Source organism: Hydra viridissima, unplaced genomic scaffold, assembly GCF_058129835.1.
Source record: "Hydra viridissima isolate aposymbiotic clone 2 unplaced genomic scaffold, HvirCarnegie_v1 scaffold_18, whole genome shotgun sequence".
NCBI lineage: Eukaryota > Metazoa > Cnidaria > Hydrozoa > Anthoathecata > Hydridae > Hydra > Hydra viridissima.
Window position 1 is genome coordinate 23,205 of NW_028324317.1, and position 16,417 is coordinate 39,621.

Here is a 16,417-nt window from a genome sequence, read left to right on the forward strand (position 1 = left end):
GTTTATCTTATACTATATCTTGCCTTTATGAGTTTAGTGTTTTGTGATGTCATGCTAAATAAGCTAAACTTTGCAAATTTTTCTTTGAAAAAATATTCAAAAACTACCTTTAAACATGATTTAGATTTAAAAGATGAAAACTACGCTAACTTTTCTTTGAAAAAATATTCAAAAACTATCTTTAAACATGATTTAGATTTAAAAGATGAAAACTACGCTAACTTTTCTTTGAAAAAATATTTAAAAACTACCTCAAACATAAGCTAGATCTAAAAGAAGATTACTACGCTAACTTTTCTTTAAAAAAATATTCAAAAACTACCTTTAAACATGATTTATTTCAATGTAAAAATTTTCAAAAGAGTATTTTGTTAGAGATTATGCTGCAGGAGCTGTGTAAAAAAACTCTGGTGACCTTTCCTTAAGGAAATGCAACTAAAAAAGATGTGCGCCTAAGAAAATCCAAATTGCGATTCACTAAATTTTAAGTCAAATACAGCAAACTTTAAAAGTGAAACTATTTTTTACAAGCGTATTTTGTAAAGATGAAATGTTCTTATTACATTTTAACGTTACGAAAAGGATTTTCTTATGTTCAAATATTTATTAAAATTTAAAGCGTTAAATAATATTTCAGAGTTAGTTTCAGACACGACCTAATGCGCCTGTCATATAAAGTTAATCAAAATAAATAGATAAAAGAAGAAAAAACCATCATTTAAAAAAAAAAAAGAAAAGAAAAGAGAAAAAAACAGAAATTGGGGAAAAATAAAAATAAAAACTTCTAACAAAGAGCTCTTCTTTTAATTTTTCAGATCTTAGATGCTTAATTCCTTGAATGAAAAGTTGAACTAATTATTAAGTATCGTAGTTTGCTGATTTGCGCGTGCACCATTGCCGAAAGTGTGATGCTTGATTCCTTGATTGGATTGAAGAAGCTTACTCAGCACCATGCTTTTTCCTAGCTGTCCGTTATTATGTTTTGCAATTCAGTGGTTCTGTTTTGCATATTCATTTTCTGTTTAAGTATCATCGATGGTGGTGTCGTGCATGTCTGTAATGAATGAGTTCGAATGGAAAAACGAACTCATTCATTACAGACCAAGGTTGTTCCTGGCAATCCGTTAACATATTAGGCAGCAGTACAGCGAAGCTGTTTGTTTTAGGTTTTATTTAGCTGGTGTGTTTTCAAGGTATATTTTAACTGCGTAGTCTCATCAAACTAAAAGAAATCATTTTTAAACGGATTTTCTTCTTTCGAATGTGCATTCTAAGCGTTTATAAGCTTTTGTTGTTTCGAGAAATCACTACATGAAGCATTCTGGCCAGGTTCTGATTTTCGAGTGAAAAGAAGAGTCGCATCCGGCCGCCGGTCAATTTTTGATGCAAAACAGCTGTACACACTCGTCCAACGTCCAGTGACTAACTGTTGCAACGAGAAAGTTAGCTTTATTTGTCGTGCAGATTGTCCGCTTTGACGTAAAATGCTAGAAATTTGCTGAACGCTCGGTTTGCGCCGCCCAAGAGTCATTCTGTTTCTGCGTTGCCAGCGTCTGTCGGCTAAATACAACTGTAGACTCCGCGCAAGCTTTTTCACCGCAAAAGTTGTACAGAGCCACACCGAAGGCTAAAATCGACTTTAAGGTCGAAGGTTAAAATCGACCCTAAAGCTTTGAAAACGACGTCACGAAATTTTCAAGAAATCATCGAAGAAAATTACGGCGGCCAGATGCAACTCTTAGTACTAACTCTACTAATCTTAGTACGTTAAGCATTCCAGTCGAGAGATCAGACGTTTTTTCGTCACCAAACAGACCGGCCGATCCGTTTGCGACGCTGCGGAAAGAAAGAAGATGGCAAACCACAGGGTTGTTACCGTAACAAACCTCCGTGAAAACCTCCATCTCGAGTGGCTTTCGGGGAAACGTTCGTTTTAAACTCAAAGGAATGGTTGTTAAAGCTCACAAACGCCTGGTTAACGATTTTCTAACGGCAGAGACCGTGTTTACAATGGATACAGATCGATTAACTGAGCCCAAAGCGCAAGACCTATCGAAAAACTCCTCTAGGTCGATGCAACGAGACGACTAGACATGTGCATCTAAAGGCACTTTACAATTGAAGGACGCCCCTCGTGGGCCCTAACCCTTATCAGATATTCTCTCGTACCACAAGAACCTTAAGTAATCTCTGTGTTCAGAAGAGATTTCAATGTTCAAGAATGCTTGTTTTATACCAGCAATTATCCCTATAGCATTAAACCTAAATATTAGTAAAATATCAAATACTTTAGATAGTAAATTCGGACCTGAATATAAGCAATCATTTAAAGACGGTCCTGTTGTCGAACATGGTGCATCAAAAACAGCTCTAATTTTTGCAGTACCCTAATCTTTACGAATGACAGGCCTTGGAGGCAAATAATGCACACACCCTGGTTCCTTAAATATATCAGAATCAATAACTCTTTCTATTATACTATTCTTTTCATATTCTACAAGAATTTGATAATACTCTATAACCAATTGTTTAATATTTAATCTTATTTTTAAATTGGCCAGACGTTTTTTACGAATATGATAGTTATCAGGTAAAAGATCATGGTCAGTTTTAAAAAGTAACTTTGTTACATATCGTTCTCCATTATGTTTGAGATCTTTTTCAAACTGATGCATCACATAATTCTTAGGATATTCTATGGACTCAGCAGACCAATATTTATTTAGATCTTGCCTAATCTCATCTATTTCACTCTCAACCTCACAATGCATAGAATGACTACAGAGAAATGTCTTTGTATTGTGTTTTAGTGGAATAGAACCACTTAATACCCACCCTAAGACTGATTCACTAGCTACTAGACCACCTATTGGACTTCTAATTATTCTTCCAGAAATAAAACTATGATAAAAATCAATACCTACTAAAATATCAACATAAAAATCAAGAGATCCATCGTCATGATCAGCAAATGAGAATTTAGATATTTGTTAAATTTATTACCGGCTAATGACACATTTTGTCTTTGCAGAGGACTGCAAATAATAGGTGCGCATAATGCTTCCATATAAACGCTATGATCTGAATATTTAAATGAACAACATCCAATAATTTTAATGTTTGTTCAATTTCTTTCCCAAATCTTTTTATTATAGTTTTCTCTTTTCTAATAGCTTTTAAGTTTAATCGTTTTTGAATATTTTCACTTATATAAGACCGTTGGCTTCCACTATCAAATAGGATTCTTGCCTTTAAAGATTTATTTTCTGAAACTGCACTGATGTTTGCCTTAGCTGTTTGCAACAAGATAGTTTGCTGGGAAATGTTTTGTGTCGCATGCCCAAGTGTTTTCTTTTTCACACAAAGATTTGCATTTACTACAAATATAATTTCCTTACCCTAACTTGATAATTCTTGAATATATAATTTGTTCTACGACAATTAAAACATCTACCTTGCTTTTATAAAATGTCTTTTCTGATTGAGAAATTTGTTACCTTTTTACATTCCCAATGGCTTGTGATCTTCTGAACAGTATACACAAGGATAACTATTTTTTCTTTTGTTTTGATAATCTCTATCAAATGATTTTGGAAAAACTTTTTAATAATTATTCTTAGAGTTCTGATAAATGTTTTGTGAATATAATCCTGCACTTGTGAAAGACTGACTATTAACTTTTCTGTTTTCAACATTTCTATTATTCGTTGAGCAACACTCTATTGCATTTAATTCCTTTCGAAAATATTTTAGCAATAAATCTATTGTCTAAACCTCCCCACCAAATTTCCTTGAAAATAAAAGAATCAAGTCATCTGGTAATTTTTCTTTTAAAATTGCAATCAAAAGGCTTCCATATGCGTTAGTTTCAACTTTTAATGATTTTAAATTTCAAACATTTGCCTCTATATCGTTATAAAGTTTTCTTAACCCATTAACATTATCACTATTTTTCACTTTTACAAGTTTTAATAATGAATCCATGTGTGCAGAGATTAAAGTTTTTGGGTTACCACATCGTTCAGTCAATAAACAAACTGCTTCTCTACAATTTCCTGACGAAAAGGTAAAACCTTATATAGTAGTCAATGCTTGGCCTCCTAAGTATTTTTTTAAATAATAGAAACGGTCAATATCATTTAGGTCATCATTATTATGTATGGCAACATTAAATTGATCCCAGAATGTTTGCCATTCTAGGAAATTACCCTTAAAAATTGGAAGTTCAATTTTTGGCATTCTACAATTAATTTTATTTTTAAAACTCTGTTCGAAATTATTTTCCAAATCTAATTTTACAGATTTTAACGTAAGATTTATTTTAGAAAGTATATTGTGAAATGGATCAGTTATTTCAACACTCGCTAGAACATCCTCCTCAACCTCATTAGGGTCAAGTATATTAATTATTTCTTCGTCAATGTTATTTAAATTGGTATAAGAGTCACTCAAACTATTTTTCAAAGCTATACACACAGACTATGAGGTGTCAGGGTCTTCCAAAGCCTGACTAATTTTTAAAGCATTCTTTTAAAATGTACTTCTTAATGTCTTTCTTTTAGCTATCTTCCTTTCTAATATTGCAGCCATAACTTATAATCTAATACCACTCTACGGTCTCTATACAATTTCTCACTCGCTCTTACACACAATACTCACAATGAGCAATAAAAAAATATGTATACAACAACAAATCTACTTTCAATCAACAAAACAATATTATTTCCTACCAGCTCGCTTGTTGACACAATTCAAATCTTACACCAAATCAAATGTAAACAAAACTTTTGTTTTTCTTCTGGCAATGTTCTTTGTTCAGCTTTCGTTTCTTTTTTTTGCATCGGCCGCCATGTAAAAAAATCTTGCTATAATAAATTTTTAAGACAATAAGTGAGAAGGATGCTCTCTTCGTTGTATTATCGTGTTAACTAATTAAAATATAACTGTAATAAAACTCTTATAATAAAAATCTAATCAAGAAAATCCAGACAAAACCGGTAACAAATAACAAAAAGTATAATATAAAGCATTTTTTACACTGTGATTTAAAGATGTTTATTATTACTTTGTCACTTATATTTATGTTTTGTTTCATCTGAGTTTATAAACACTTGAAATACTGAGTAAATGGAAAAGAACTAGTTTAAATAATTCTTTTGGTTTTATAAAAGCTTTTTTTTTTAAATGAATACTTTATTAGGATATACATTTCAGTTACAAACAACTGCTTTCAATATACGTCTTAAATAAAGTTTAAAGTAGTATAAAATCAAAAGCTGTATGTGATTAAATGTATAAAATATAATAATAGTAACAAGTTTTACAAAAAAGAATTAAACAAACTAGGTGCTTTTAATTTTTTTGTTAAAAGTTTTTAAAATCAGCGTTTGTGTGAAAAAAAGACGTTTTTATACATTCAAGTAGGAACGGCACTTTTACTTATTTTAATGTAAAACCTGAATTACTTGTAAGCGTAAACTGTTTTACATAACTCATATAAAAGTATATAATTTTCTTACATTTAAAACTATTTTATTTTATTTACTTAAATTATTTAACTTGTAAAACTTTAGTACTTAAGTTCGATTTTTTAAATGAGATACTGTTACTCGAAAAAGTAGTTTGCTTTTAAATGTAAAAGTTGTTTGCATTTTTACTTTTACTTGCCAATCTAATTTTTTTTTAATAAAAAGTCGCATAAAGTAATATACTTTGAAAAGTAATTTTGGTTTTAATTTTGTAAAAAAATTACAAAAATTTAATACTTATTTTACAAAATAAAATAGAACTACATCATAACAACAAATTACTTTTACGTGTAAAAGTAACTAATTAGAAAAACAGCTTAAATATAAATAATTTGAAAAAAATGGTTATTTACAAGTACAAACGAAAGTAAATTTTTTCTTTGAAATTTCATACTTTAAGTATAAAGTTTCTAAGAAAAAAGTAAGGAAGGAAAATATAATTTACATTATTTCCTATCTCAATAAACGATCTTTTCATGTCGATTTAACGTAATTTTTGAGGAATGTAACGTATTCAAATCAATTGCCTATTTGAGGGCACTTCTGGATAATACTTCAGATAATACTCAATGCAATTGTGCAGTGTTTTCGGTAGAGCATTGGAAAAGGACTTTATTTTCACGGATATCATAAAGGGTAGTTCTATTATAATTAGGGAGAAATATATAACATGCGTGAATACCGGTAGTGTAGTTACAGGCTCCCTGCCGCATTAGTGGTAATAGGGGCTACTAAATGCGGTAGTGGTAAAGTGGTAAAGTGATAGAGCGCTCGCTTCATAAGCGAGAGGTTCCGAGTTTAATTCCCACCACTTCCATGGTGGTACCGCGCTAAACTTGTTTCTATGCGCAGCGGCCTCATTCGTTAAGGTTCGTGTTTTTGAGTTATAGAGTTGAGAGAGAGTTATAACTACAAGTAGCCTTCTCATTTGTAGTGGCCTCCTCGGCTTTGGGAAGGTGAATTATAAAAAAATTAAAAAAAAAAAAAATCATTTCTTTTTTTTTTTTTTTTTGGTTAACAGAAATAGGTTAGTGGCCATAATGTAACTTTGGCGGGTGGACGTGGGGTGGGAACAAAGGCATAATTTCTGAGCTAATCAAGTCATTGTTCATTAGAGCGCGCTTTTCTCCAGGTTTATTACTTTTTATTTGCTTTTACAATCAAGTCTTTTGTTATGGTAATATGTCACAGTATAATATTTTGGGTATCCGCAAGGACATCGATTGCTAAAACAGTTTTCAAAAATGTATTTGTCATTTAATCAATCTGATATAACTTATATAAACAAAGGAGCGTAAGGGTTTATCAGATATAATTATTTATTGTGTTTTATCATATGTAAGTTATTTAAAAATAGATAGTAAGGAAAGCTGTTCAACCATCTACTATAGGCTGTGGACACCCTAACAACCTTAGAATAAACTTTTTTTCAAATGCTAATTTGACTTCACATGTTGTTTGTCGGCTATCAGTTGTCCAGGAACCTTGCGATTGACTTTTCATTGCGTTCCAGACTAGCTAGACCTCTAAAAGTTTTAGCATTTTAGTTAATAGAATAAACGAACATGTTTAAATTGTTTAGAGGGCCAGCTGGAGAACTGCACCGTTTGAATCTCTTTTTTTTTTTTTTTTATCTTACTTTATCTTTCAGACTCTACTTAGATTTTACTTAATTTTGACAGAATTTGTGAGCTACCGATGAAAATGCATGTTAAATTTGTTTCTCTTGCAGCGGAGCAAACTTTTACTTATTTTCTCTAATATTTTGTTTTCCTTCAAAGTTGGGGCTTATTACTTTATAAGAAAAAAAGATTTTTTGCAAAAAAGCTTTAAAAAGGCTTTTGTTGGGAGGAAGTAGGTTTATGACCCAAATAAAAGTTTAACGTCAAGAAAAGGGGCATATTTGTAGCTATGCTGCCGCTTTTCGTTTCTCTTATTCAGCATGGTCGTTGTCAGGGCCACTCCGAAGAGGTCTCTCATGGTGGGGAAGGGGGTTTTGTCTTTTTGTTTTTGGCCAACTAGACCCACCACACAAAAAAGATCCACAATATTTGACATTTGCCAACTATAACTCAACAAAAGCCAAATGAATCGCTAATGTACAAAGGTGCTAACTCAAATGCATAAATAACAGCTTGTAGGGGGTTACCACTTCACCGCCCATTCCGAATGATCCTGGTCGGCCCTGGTGGAAACAAACCACTAACAAAATTGAAAAGTAATTCTTTTTTATTGTTTATTTATTAATAGCTATTAATAAAATTGTAGTCTGGAAAGAAATAATTTCATTTAGTCAATTCTAAACAACAATTAATCCAATTGTCATTTCCAGAATAAACTTTCATTAATATTTTTTTGTTTTTAACAACAACCACGCTGAATAATAGAAGTTTAAATACAAAACTCAACATCAATGTTAATTGAAAAAAAATAAATTCAAATTTAAAAAAATTGAAGTAATTAATATAAAAGACGTGTATAGTTTTTCATAACCACAACAGCCGCTTTTTTTAATTTATTTAATATAGCGAACTGCTCAACAAAAAATAAAAAATATAAAGTCAATGATCATTTTAATTTTTTTAAGTTTTTTTACAATTCATCTCCCCAAGGACAAGCTGGCCACTACAGATGATGAGACTACTTGTGGTTGTAACTCTCTCTAAACTCTTTAACTCCGAAACACAAACCTTGACGAACAAGGCCGCTGCGTGGAGTAACAAGTTGAGTGCGGTACTACCATGGAAGTGATGATAATTGAGCTCGGAATCTCTCGCTCATGAAGCGAGCGTTCTACCACTACAACACTACCAATTTGGTAACAAACTTCGTATACAGATGCAATTTTATAAAAATGTTACTTATACATGTCTGTTGGATGAGATATTTCCACCACCTTGAAAAGAAAACGGTTATCAGGCAAGACTATAATGAGGGTGGTTTTGATTGACCTAACTTTGCTAAGCTGTTAAATTCATTGGACTAAATGAAACTTTATTCTCCAATTGAATATCTGGAATGTATTGATACCTTGAGGAGGTTTTAAGAAGTTACTTCATTGCTTTTTAAATTTTTTTAATCACTTCTTCGAACGTTTTTTAAAACAGTTAGTACAGATAGGGGACTATTGACCTACCAGTCTAAATAAAATTAGGAGACACGAATGTGTTAATAACATTATTTTTAGCAAGGTAACATTTGGCTATATTTTGTTTGATTTAAAAGCAAAATACTGCTTTGGGATGAAACTTGATATATACTACAAAGAAAAAATAGACAAGTTTATGGAGTCCATTCTTCACTTAAAAGTATACAGTGGTGGCCAAAAGTCTTGGAACAACATATTTCATGTTCTGATAAATTTTTATACTAAAAATAATAAACGATAACAGTAAAATAAATAAAAAAATAAATAAGGTCTAAGTATTTATATTCTAAGTTATCATATTCTAAGAATCTAATACTTTTAGTATAAAAATTTATCAGAACATAAAATATGTTGTTCCAAGACTTTTGGCCACCACTGTATGTTTATGATGTGTTCCCAATAAAGATTTCACTTGGATGGAAGTTTCAAATAATCAGGTTCCATCTCGAGGAGTATCTCGATAGGCAGAAAATCCCGCTCGGTATTGCATCAGAAAAAACATCTAAGGCAGTGCATAAAAACTTAAACAAGATACTGAAAAGGTTCGTTGTTTCTGAGAAAAACGTCCATCACGGTGAAAAGCTAAATGCTATGGTTGTTGAATATGGTTCAAGGAGATTGTAAGAAGATGTTTCAAGAATAAAATTAGATTGAAGAATAAACTTCTTTAATCTTTTTTTTTTCATTTATGCAACATATTATAATTTTTAAAAAGCTGTTCGAGGCATTTCATTTGTCTGATTTTGTTATCGGAGAGTTATTCATGTTTTGTGTATACCAGTAGAGAAGAAAATTTGTTACGCTCCTAATAGATTTTTGACAAGAAGATAATTGCAGTTACTGGGTTTGTGTGATAAAATTTCCTTTTATTAACTTAAATTATTAAACGTGTAAAACATTATTACTTAAGTTAAACTTTTTAAATGAGAAACTGTTACTCGAAAAAAAAAATTACTTTTAAAAGTACTTTTAAAAGTTTTCTTTATAAAAGTAAACTAATTTTTCAAATAACAGTTACTCATTTAAAAAATGAATAACTAAGTTTAACAATCAACTGCATTGTTGACCACACCTCAATGAAGAAAGTAGTGGCATTGAAAAGTTCATTAAAAAATGCTTTAAGTTAAATAGATCGGCATTACAAGGTCCATAATAACTATGGCCATATCCAAACAGTATATGAAAAAGATTTAACTTTATCAGAAAAGATTTTTTGTTTTATTTTATTTTCATTTAACGATTACGCCTAATCTTGATTTGTCATATCTTTTATTTTTTATTTTTTTTAATTTTAGTAATTAATGAATTTATTTTCAGATTTTTTATAAATTTACGTTTTTAATAATGTTGCTATAATAAGAATACTCACATTGTAAAAAACAATGCGTATTATATTTTAAAAGGCTCTATGATTGTGAACATTTAAAAATTTTGTCTATTCAGCTTTTTTCTTCAACATAAAATTGTAAAGCAAAAACCTTAATAAAATTGTAAAGCAAAAACCGAAAAAAAATGCCCATAACTGCACTAATGTAACTTGATTTTTACTATGTTTACAAAATTTGATATTATTTGTAAATACCACTGTGAAATTAGGCGACGCGAAAGGTTTTGAAATAGATAATCCGCTACTTAACACGATTATTTTTTATTTAATAAATATTTTCGTTTCATAGAAAGCATCACAAAAATTTCACATGATTATGAAACAAAGGCCGCGTTCCCAGAAGCCACTTTTTTAGTTAGTGTGGGTTGATTTAACAACGAAGAAATCATCAATTAGTTTTTAAAACTTTTAAATTTACAAGGGGTCCTTGATATTGAAAACTCATCAAACGGAAATGAATGAAATTAAAGGAGTGAGTTAAAAATTACTTAAAAACATTATTGAATTTGATTTTTTAATATTTAATTTGATTGATTACACTTCTTCTTTATATTGTTTCCATTTTTAAAAATTTACTGTGTATGATGATAATTACTTTATAATAATTACAAATGTTATGTTAGTTGTATAAATACCACCGATCAACAACCGTTTAATTAATGAGTAACATGAGTATCAGCAATTTGGCACCGACTTGTTATTTATTTCGTTTATCTACCATGCAAAACCTGCTGCATCTTGTTTGCTATATATTTGCTAATACTACAGCTTGCAGCAACTATTTTTGCTACAAGTTACTTTTGCTATAAAGTGAAAACACTTTATCTTTAATAAACGAGTACTATTACATTGTTGAAAATTGAAAATCAAAACATAGCAACATGCTTTCCGTTTATTAAAGTAGTGATTTAAGATACTAATAAATCTCTTTTAGATCTTTGGAATGCACTGCCAACCACACGAATATAAAAAATTATTAGAATCATATACATAGAATGTTTAAAGTCAGAGACTTTTTAGTTTAACAAGATTCCTTTTCTACTTTTATACCTTTTAAAGAAAAAAAAAAAATTTTAAAATTAAGCAGTGTTTTTTAATAATTATAATGTTGAAGTTTTTATAACCTTGTCATACAAAGTTAATTGGCAGATCATTAAAATAGCAAAAACTGGAGAGACTCGTCGAAGTAAGATGTATGAAAAAAACGAAAAATTTTTGAGCAATGGAAGAAACATTCAGAAAAATCAAGAAAAACTAGGAGTATAATGTCCATTTAACTGACATGACTAGCGTTTTTTCTAAATACGCGTAATAAAAGTAACTCTTATACAGATTTTAAAAATCTAATAATAGACAAACAATTCCAAAAACGTTTCTCTATTATTATATGATTTTATTTTCCTAAATAAATATACTCCTATTATATTATATCTACAAAAATTCAAAGCATTTATATATCAAGTATCAATAATGTATTTTTATATTCCTTATCCTTTGTCTAGCGTGATATATATATATATATATATATATATATATATGTAAGTGTATATTATATATATTATATATATATACATATATATATATATATATATATATATATATATATATATATATATATATATAAACATGTATATATACATATATATATATATTTTTATATGTATATAAATATGTAAGAAATAAATATAATTGCATATAATTATATAAGTATATTTATATATAGTATACATATATTTATATATATATATTTATCATTTTTATTGATTAGATCATTTTATATATAATTACCTCAAGTATGAAATTTGTTTAGTTACAAAGGATTCTATTAATTATATTATCATTGTTTTATATTTTCTTGTATAGTGTATTTTAAAAGGCTGCGGGGTTGATTTATACGACGGTTCATTTTTCTGTGATGAACACTTGCTGCGTTTGGAGAGGCGTAAGGTAAGAAAAAAAATAAAAACTATAACTAAGACGCAATTGCTTTAAGTAAAAGCAAATGCTTAAAAGCAAATGCTTGTGGAAAAGCAATTGTTCAAAAATACATGACTTAAGTTTACCTATTACTCTTAAGCAAATGCTTTGGCTACGGAGTAAATGTCTTTAACGGCTACGAATAAAAGTTGTTTATTTTTATTTTCTTATTTTTTTTTAAATGGCTGTTTTATCGCCTGCCAGGCAAATAATAATTTTAACTAAAATGAGTATAATAGTAACAACAAGAAGATAAAATATAAACGCCCAACAATGTTTATACATATATATATATATATATATATATATATATATATATATATATATATATATATATATATATATATATATATATATATATACATACATATACATATAATATATTATTGCATTATATTTGTTTCCTTAGTGTATTAATTGCTGCCGAGAATATTCGGACATCCTATCAGTTTTCTGTAAAGCAGACCAGAACATTTCCAAAAATGTTGTAAGTAAAATAATAAACGTTTCAAATTTGGTAAGTAAAGTAATGAAAGCAATTTCTAAGAAGCATTTGCTTCGTGTAAAAGCAAATGCTAAAAGGCAATTATTGGTGGCAAAGCAATCGTTCAAAAATACGTGATTAAAGTTTACCTTTTTCTCATAACCAAATTCTTTCGGAGTAAATTTATTTTGCAGCTACTGTTTAGAATTGTTTGTTTTAAGTTTTTTTATTTAAAAATGTCTGCATTATTGTAAATCAGGCTATTATTATATTTAACTAAAATGAAAATAATGATAACAATACGAAGCTAAAATATAAGCGCCCACTTATGAATATATATATATATATATATATATATATATATATATATATATATATATATATATATATATATATATACACATACAATTATATACTGTTGTATACATAATTTTTTTATAAACGATACATTTCTTTATATATATTAATTTTTATTAATTTGACCATTTGATATATCATCACCTCAAGTAAGAAGATTGTTCAGTTTCTAAGGTGTCTATTAATTATATTATTATTGATTTATATTTGCTTGCTTAGTGTATGTGGAAACACTGCGACAACTTGCCGAAAAACCTTTCCATTTTCTGTGAAACATGCCTCAAAAAATTGCCAAGTTGTATGGTAAGAAAATTAATGAAAAGTTATCAATATAATCTGAAATCTTATTTTAAATTGGGTAAAGGTTTTTGCATATTTTGTTTTCTTCAAATAATTGCATTTTCACAGCATATTTTGTGTATTGATAATATAAAAATATATTAGTTTAGAAAAAAAGAAAAATAAAATTTTTGTTTGTTTTAACGCTTCTACTAAGCTTAAATTTAATAACGACAAATATGTTGAAAACTAATTGATTTTAAAAACCGAGCTGGATTTAAAACAGATCAAAAAGGAATTACTTTTGGTAAATACTAATTGTAGGAATCTTGTCTATATTTGCGAACATAATATGCTTGCTGCAACTCATTTATAACATATTATTAGAGATTTTTTCGTAGTTTCTTTTAATATTCTGTTAAAACAAAGTGCTTCCTCCAGTTATTTTTTTTTAAAATTTCTTTTTAAGTTATTAATTTTTTTAAGTTACATAATAAATTTCATTCTCTTTTATTTATTCTCAATAAAAAAAATATTTTAGTGCATAATATGCTTATTGACGGACTTCAAAGTAAATGATTATTGCGAAAGTTGCACTCGACTTTATGAAGAAAGGATATTTATCGAGCAAAATATACTAAATAAATGTTAATATTAGGCAAACAGACTTTTTATTTTATTGACGAGTTTAAGTTTGAAATGAGGTTTTTTCTCTAACATATTGTTAGACATTGTGAAAAACTTTATTAAAATATTCCATATTATTCATTGTTTTGTGGAATAGGGATTAGGGTTAGGGTTAGGGTTAGGGTTAAGGTTAGGGTTAGGGTTAGGGTTAGGGTTAGGGTTAGGGTTAGGATTAGGGTAAGGGTTAGGGTTAAGGGGGCCCACGAGCGGCGTCCTTTAATTGTAAAGTGCCTTTAGATGCACGTGTTTAGTCGTCTTGTTCCATCGACATAGAGGAGTTTTTTGATAGATCTTGCGCTTTGGGCTCAGTTAATCGGTCTGTATCCATTGTAAACACGGTCTCTGCCGTTAGAAAATCGTTAACCAGGCGTTTGTGAGCTTTAACAACCATCCCTTTGAGTTTAAAACAAACGTTTCCCCAAAAGCCACTCGAGACGGAGGTACTCACGAAGGTTTGTTACGGTAACAACCCTGTGGTTTGCCATCTTCTTTCTTTCCGCAGCGTCGCAAACGCATCGGCCGGTCTCTTAGGTGACGAAAAAACGTCTGATCTCTCGACTGGAATGCTTAACGTACTAAGATTTGTAGAGTTAGTACTAAGAGTCGCATCAGGCTGCTGTAATTTTCTTCGATGATTTCTTGAAAATTTCGTGACGTCGTTTTCAAAGCTCTAGGGTCGATTTTAACCTTCGACCTTAAAGTCGAATTTAGCCTTCGGTGTGGCTCTATACATTTTTTGCGGTGAAAAAGCTTGCGCGGAGTCTACAGTTGTATTTAGCCAACAGACGCTGGCAACGCAAAAACAGAATGACACTTGGGCGGCGCAAAGCCGCCCAAGAGTCATTCTGTTTTTGCGTTGAATAACAAATCCATTTGTTATTCAAAAACCTAGAATGATATTTTCCCAAGAGCAAGAAAGCTCCTTAAAAAATTAGTTATTGCAAATGGCATCTATATTTTATGGATTTACTCCTAAAGATGTACGTTGTTTTGTCTATGAGTGTGCTGTACAATACAAAATAAAAATACCAGAATCTTGAACTGAAAATAAGATGTCTGGTAAAGAGTGGATGACTAGTTTTTTACAAAGAAACCCTAAATTATCTGATAGGAAAGCAGAAGCAACTGGCCTTGGTAGAGCAACATCATTTAATACTGAAAATGTAAAAGTGTTTTATGATAAATAAGGTAAAGTTATGGATATATACAAATTCAGTGCTTCACTAATATGGAACGTTGATGAAACTGGTGTATCTACAGTGGTAAGACCTAGTAAAATTGTGGCTGCAAAGGGTAAGCGAAATGTTAATTCTATGACATTCTGGGGAAAGAGGCACTAATGTCACATTGATGACTGTTGTATCTGCCTCAGGAAATACAGTGCCACCAATGTGTGTTTCCTCGCAAAAGTTACAAAGATTATTTTGTTAACAATGGTCCACCGGACTGTATTGGAGTAGGTAATAGAAGTAGCTGGGTTACAGACATAGAATGCAATAAATTTATGTGACGGTTTATTAAACATGTAAAGCCTTCAAATGAATATAAAGTTCTGTTGATTTTGCTCTTTAAGTCAGAAGTGAACGTATGCAAGTGTCAATATCAGAAGTAACAGAAAAAAACGCGTGCAAAAAGTGTATGCGTCATATGAAAATTATATCAGATAATTATCATTTTACAAAACATTCAAACATATCCACATCCGTAAGCACAAAATTATTCATTAACTAAAACCCTTCACAAAAGCCTTTGAAGTTTAGTTGAAAGTGTTGATTTTTATGATATAACAAATGTTGTCTCAGGTTCATTGCCATTAGCTATGACTTTTACTAACATTACAAAAAGTTTCCAAAAAACTGGTATCTTCCCGTACAATGCAAACGTCTTTGCTGATGATGATTTCTTACCATCATTTGTCACAGAGCGCATAGAACCAGCAAAACTTTGAGCTATCACACGGAGCTTATTCTGAAGCACGTTTAACATTACCTTCAGGTCAATCTGTCAAAGATTGTCTTTGTAAAGAGACGTTACTTATTCCTAAAACTCCTGAATTATTTTCTCCAGAATCTGTGCAACATAACCCAAAGGCAGCCCTAAGAAAGATAAACTCAGCTGGACGAAGAAAAAGAAAAGCTGCTATTCTAGCAAATACTCCAGAAGCAGATTTGTTAAATCAGCAACAAACTAAGAAACTTAAAAAAGTTGAGAAACAAAAAAAATTATCTACCTGTCAATCCTCTGTAGATTATGGTAATAAAAAGACTGTTACGTAGTGTAAAAAAAAAAAAGTTAAAAGAAAAACAAACAAAAAAATGGATCCAGTGTCAAGGTTGCAAACAATGATCTCATGCAAAATGCGATTCACATGCCGGTCTAAACTACATTCGTATTAACTGCTAAATGGACATTGAAGACTAACCTTTAGTATTATTATATTGTTTGTAAAATTATCAAGTTTTGTTAAATAATGCGTTAAAAAGTTGTTTAAGTTTTAAGATTGAAAAGTATTTTTTTTTTTTTCTTTTAGTTATCTTTTGCCTAAGAATTATTAATTTTTTATTCATATC

At 29.9% G+C, this 16,417-nt stretch overlaps 2 protein-coding genes across 2 annotated transcripts; one reads left to right on the forward strand and one right to left on the reverse strand.

Moving 5' to 3' along the window:
* Positions 1–2,387: 2,387 nt before the first annotated feature.
* LOC149876679 (uncharacterized) lies at positions 2,388–3,067 on the reverse strand. Its single transcript, XM_090075108.1, has 2 exons — positions 3,004–3,067; positions 2,388–2,920 (listed from the first exon to the last, which is right to left on the reverse strand). The coding sequence occupies exons 1-2, from the start codon at positions 3,065–3,067 to the stop codon at positions 2,388–2,390; spliced, it is 597 nt and encodes a 198-aa protein (XP_089931234.1).
* A 7,296-nt stretch (positions 3,068–10,363) lies between these two features.
* LOC149876680 (uncharacterized) lies at positions 10,364–13,843 on the forward strand. The gene is made up of 5 exons (XM_090075134.1): positions 10,364–10,535; positions 11,927–12,010; positions 12,450–12,527; positions 13,101–13,184; positions 13,702–13,843. The coding sequence occupies exons 1-5, from the start codon at positions 10,518–10,520 to the stop codon at positions 13,810–13,812; spliced, it is 375 nt and encodes a 124-aa protein (XP_089931260.1). The 5' UTR covers positions 10,364–10,517; the 3' UTR covers positions 13,813–13,843.
* The last annotated feature ends 2,574 nt before the right edge of the window (positions 13,844–16,417 follow it).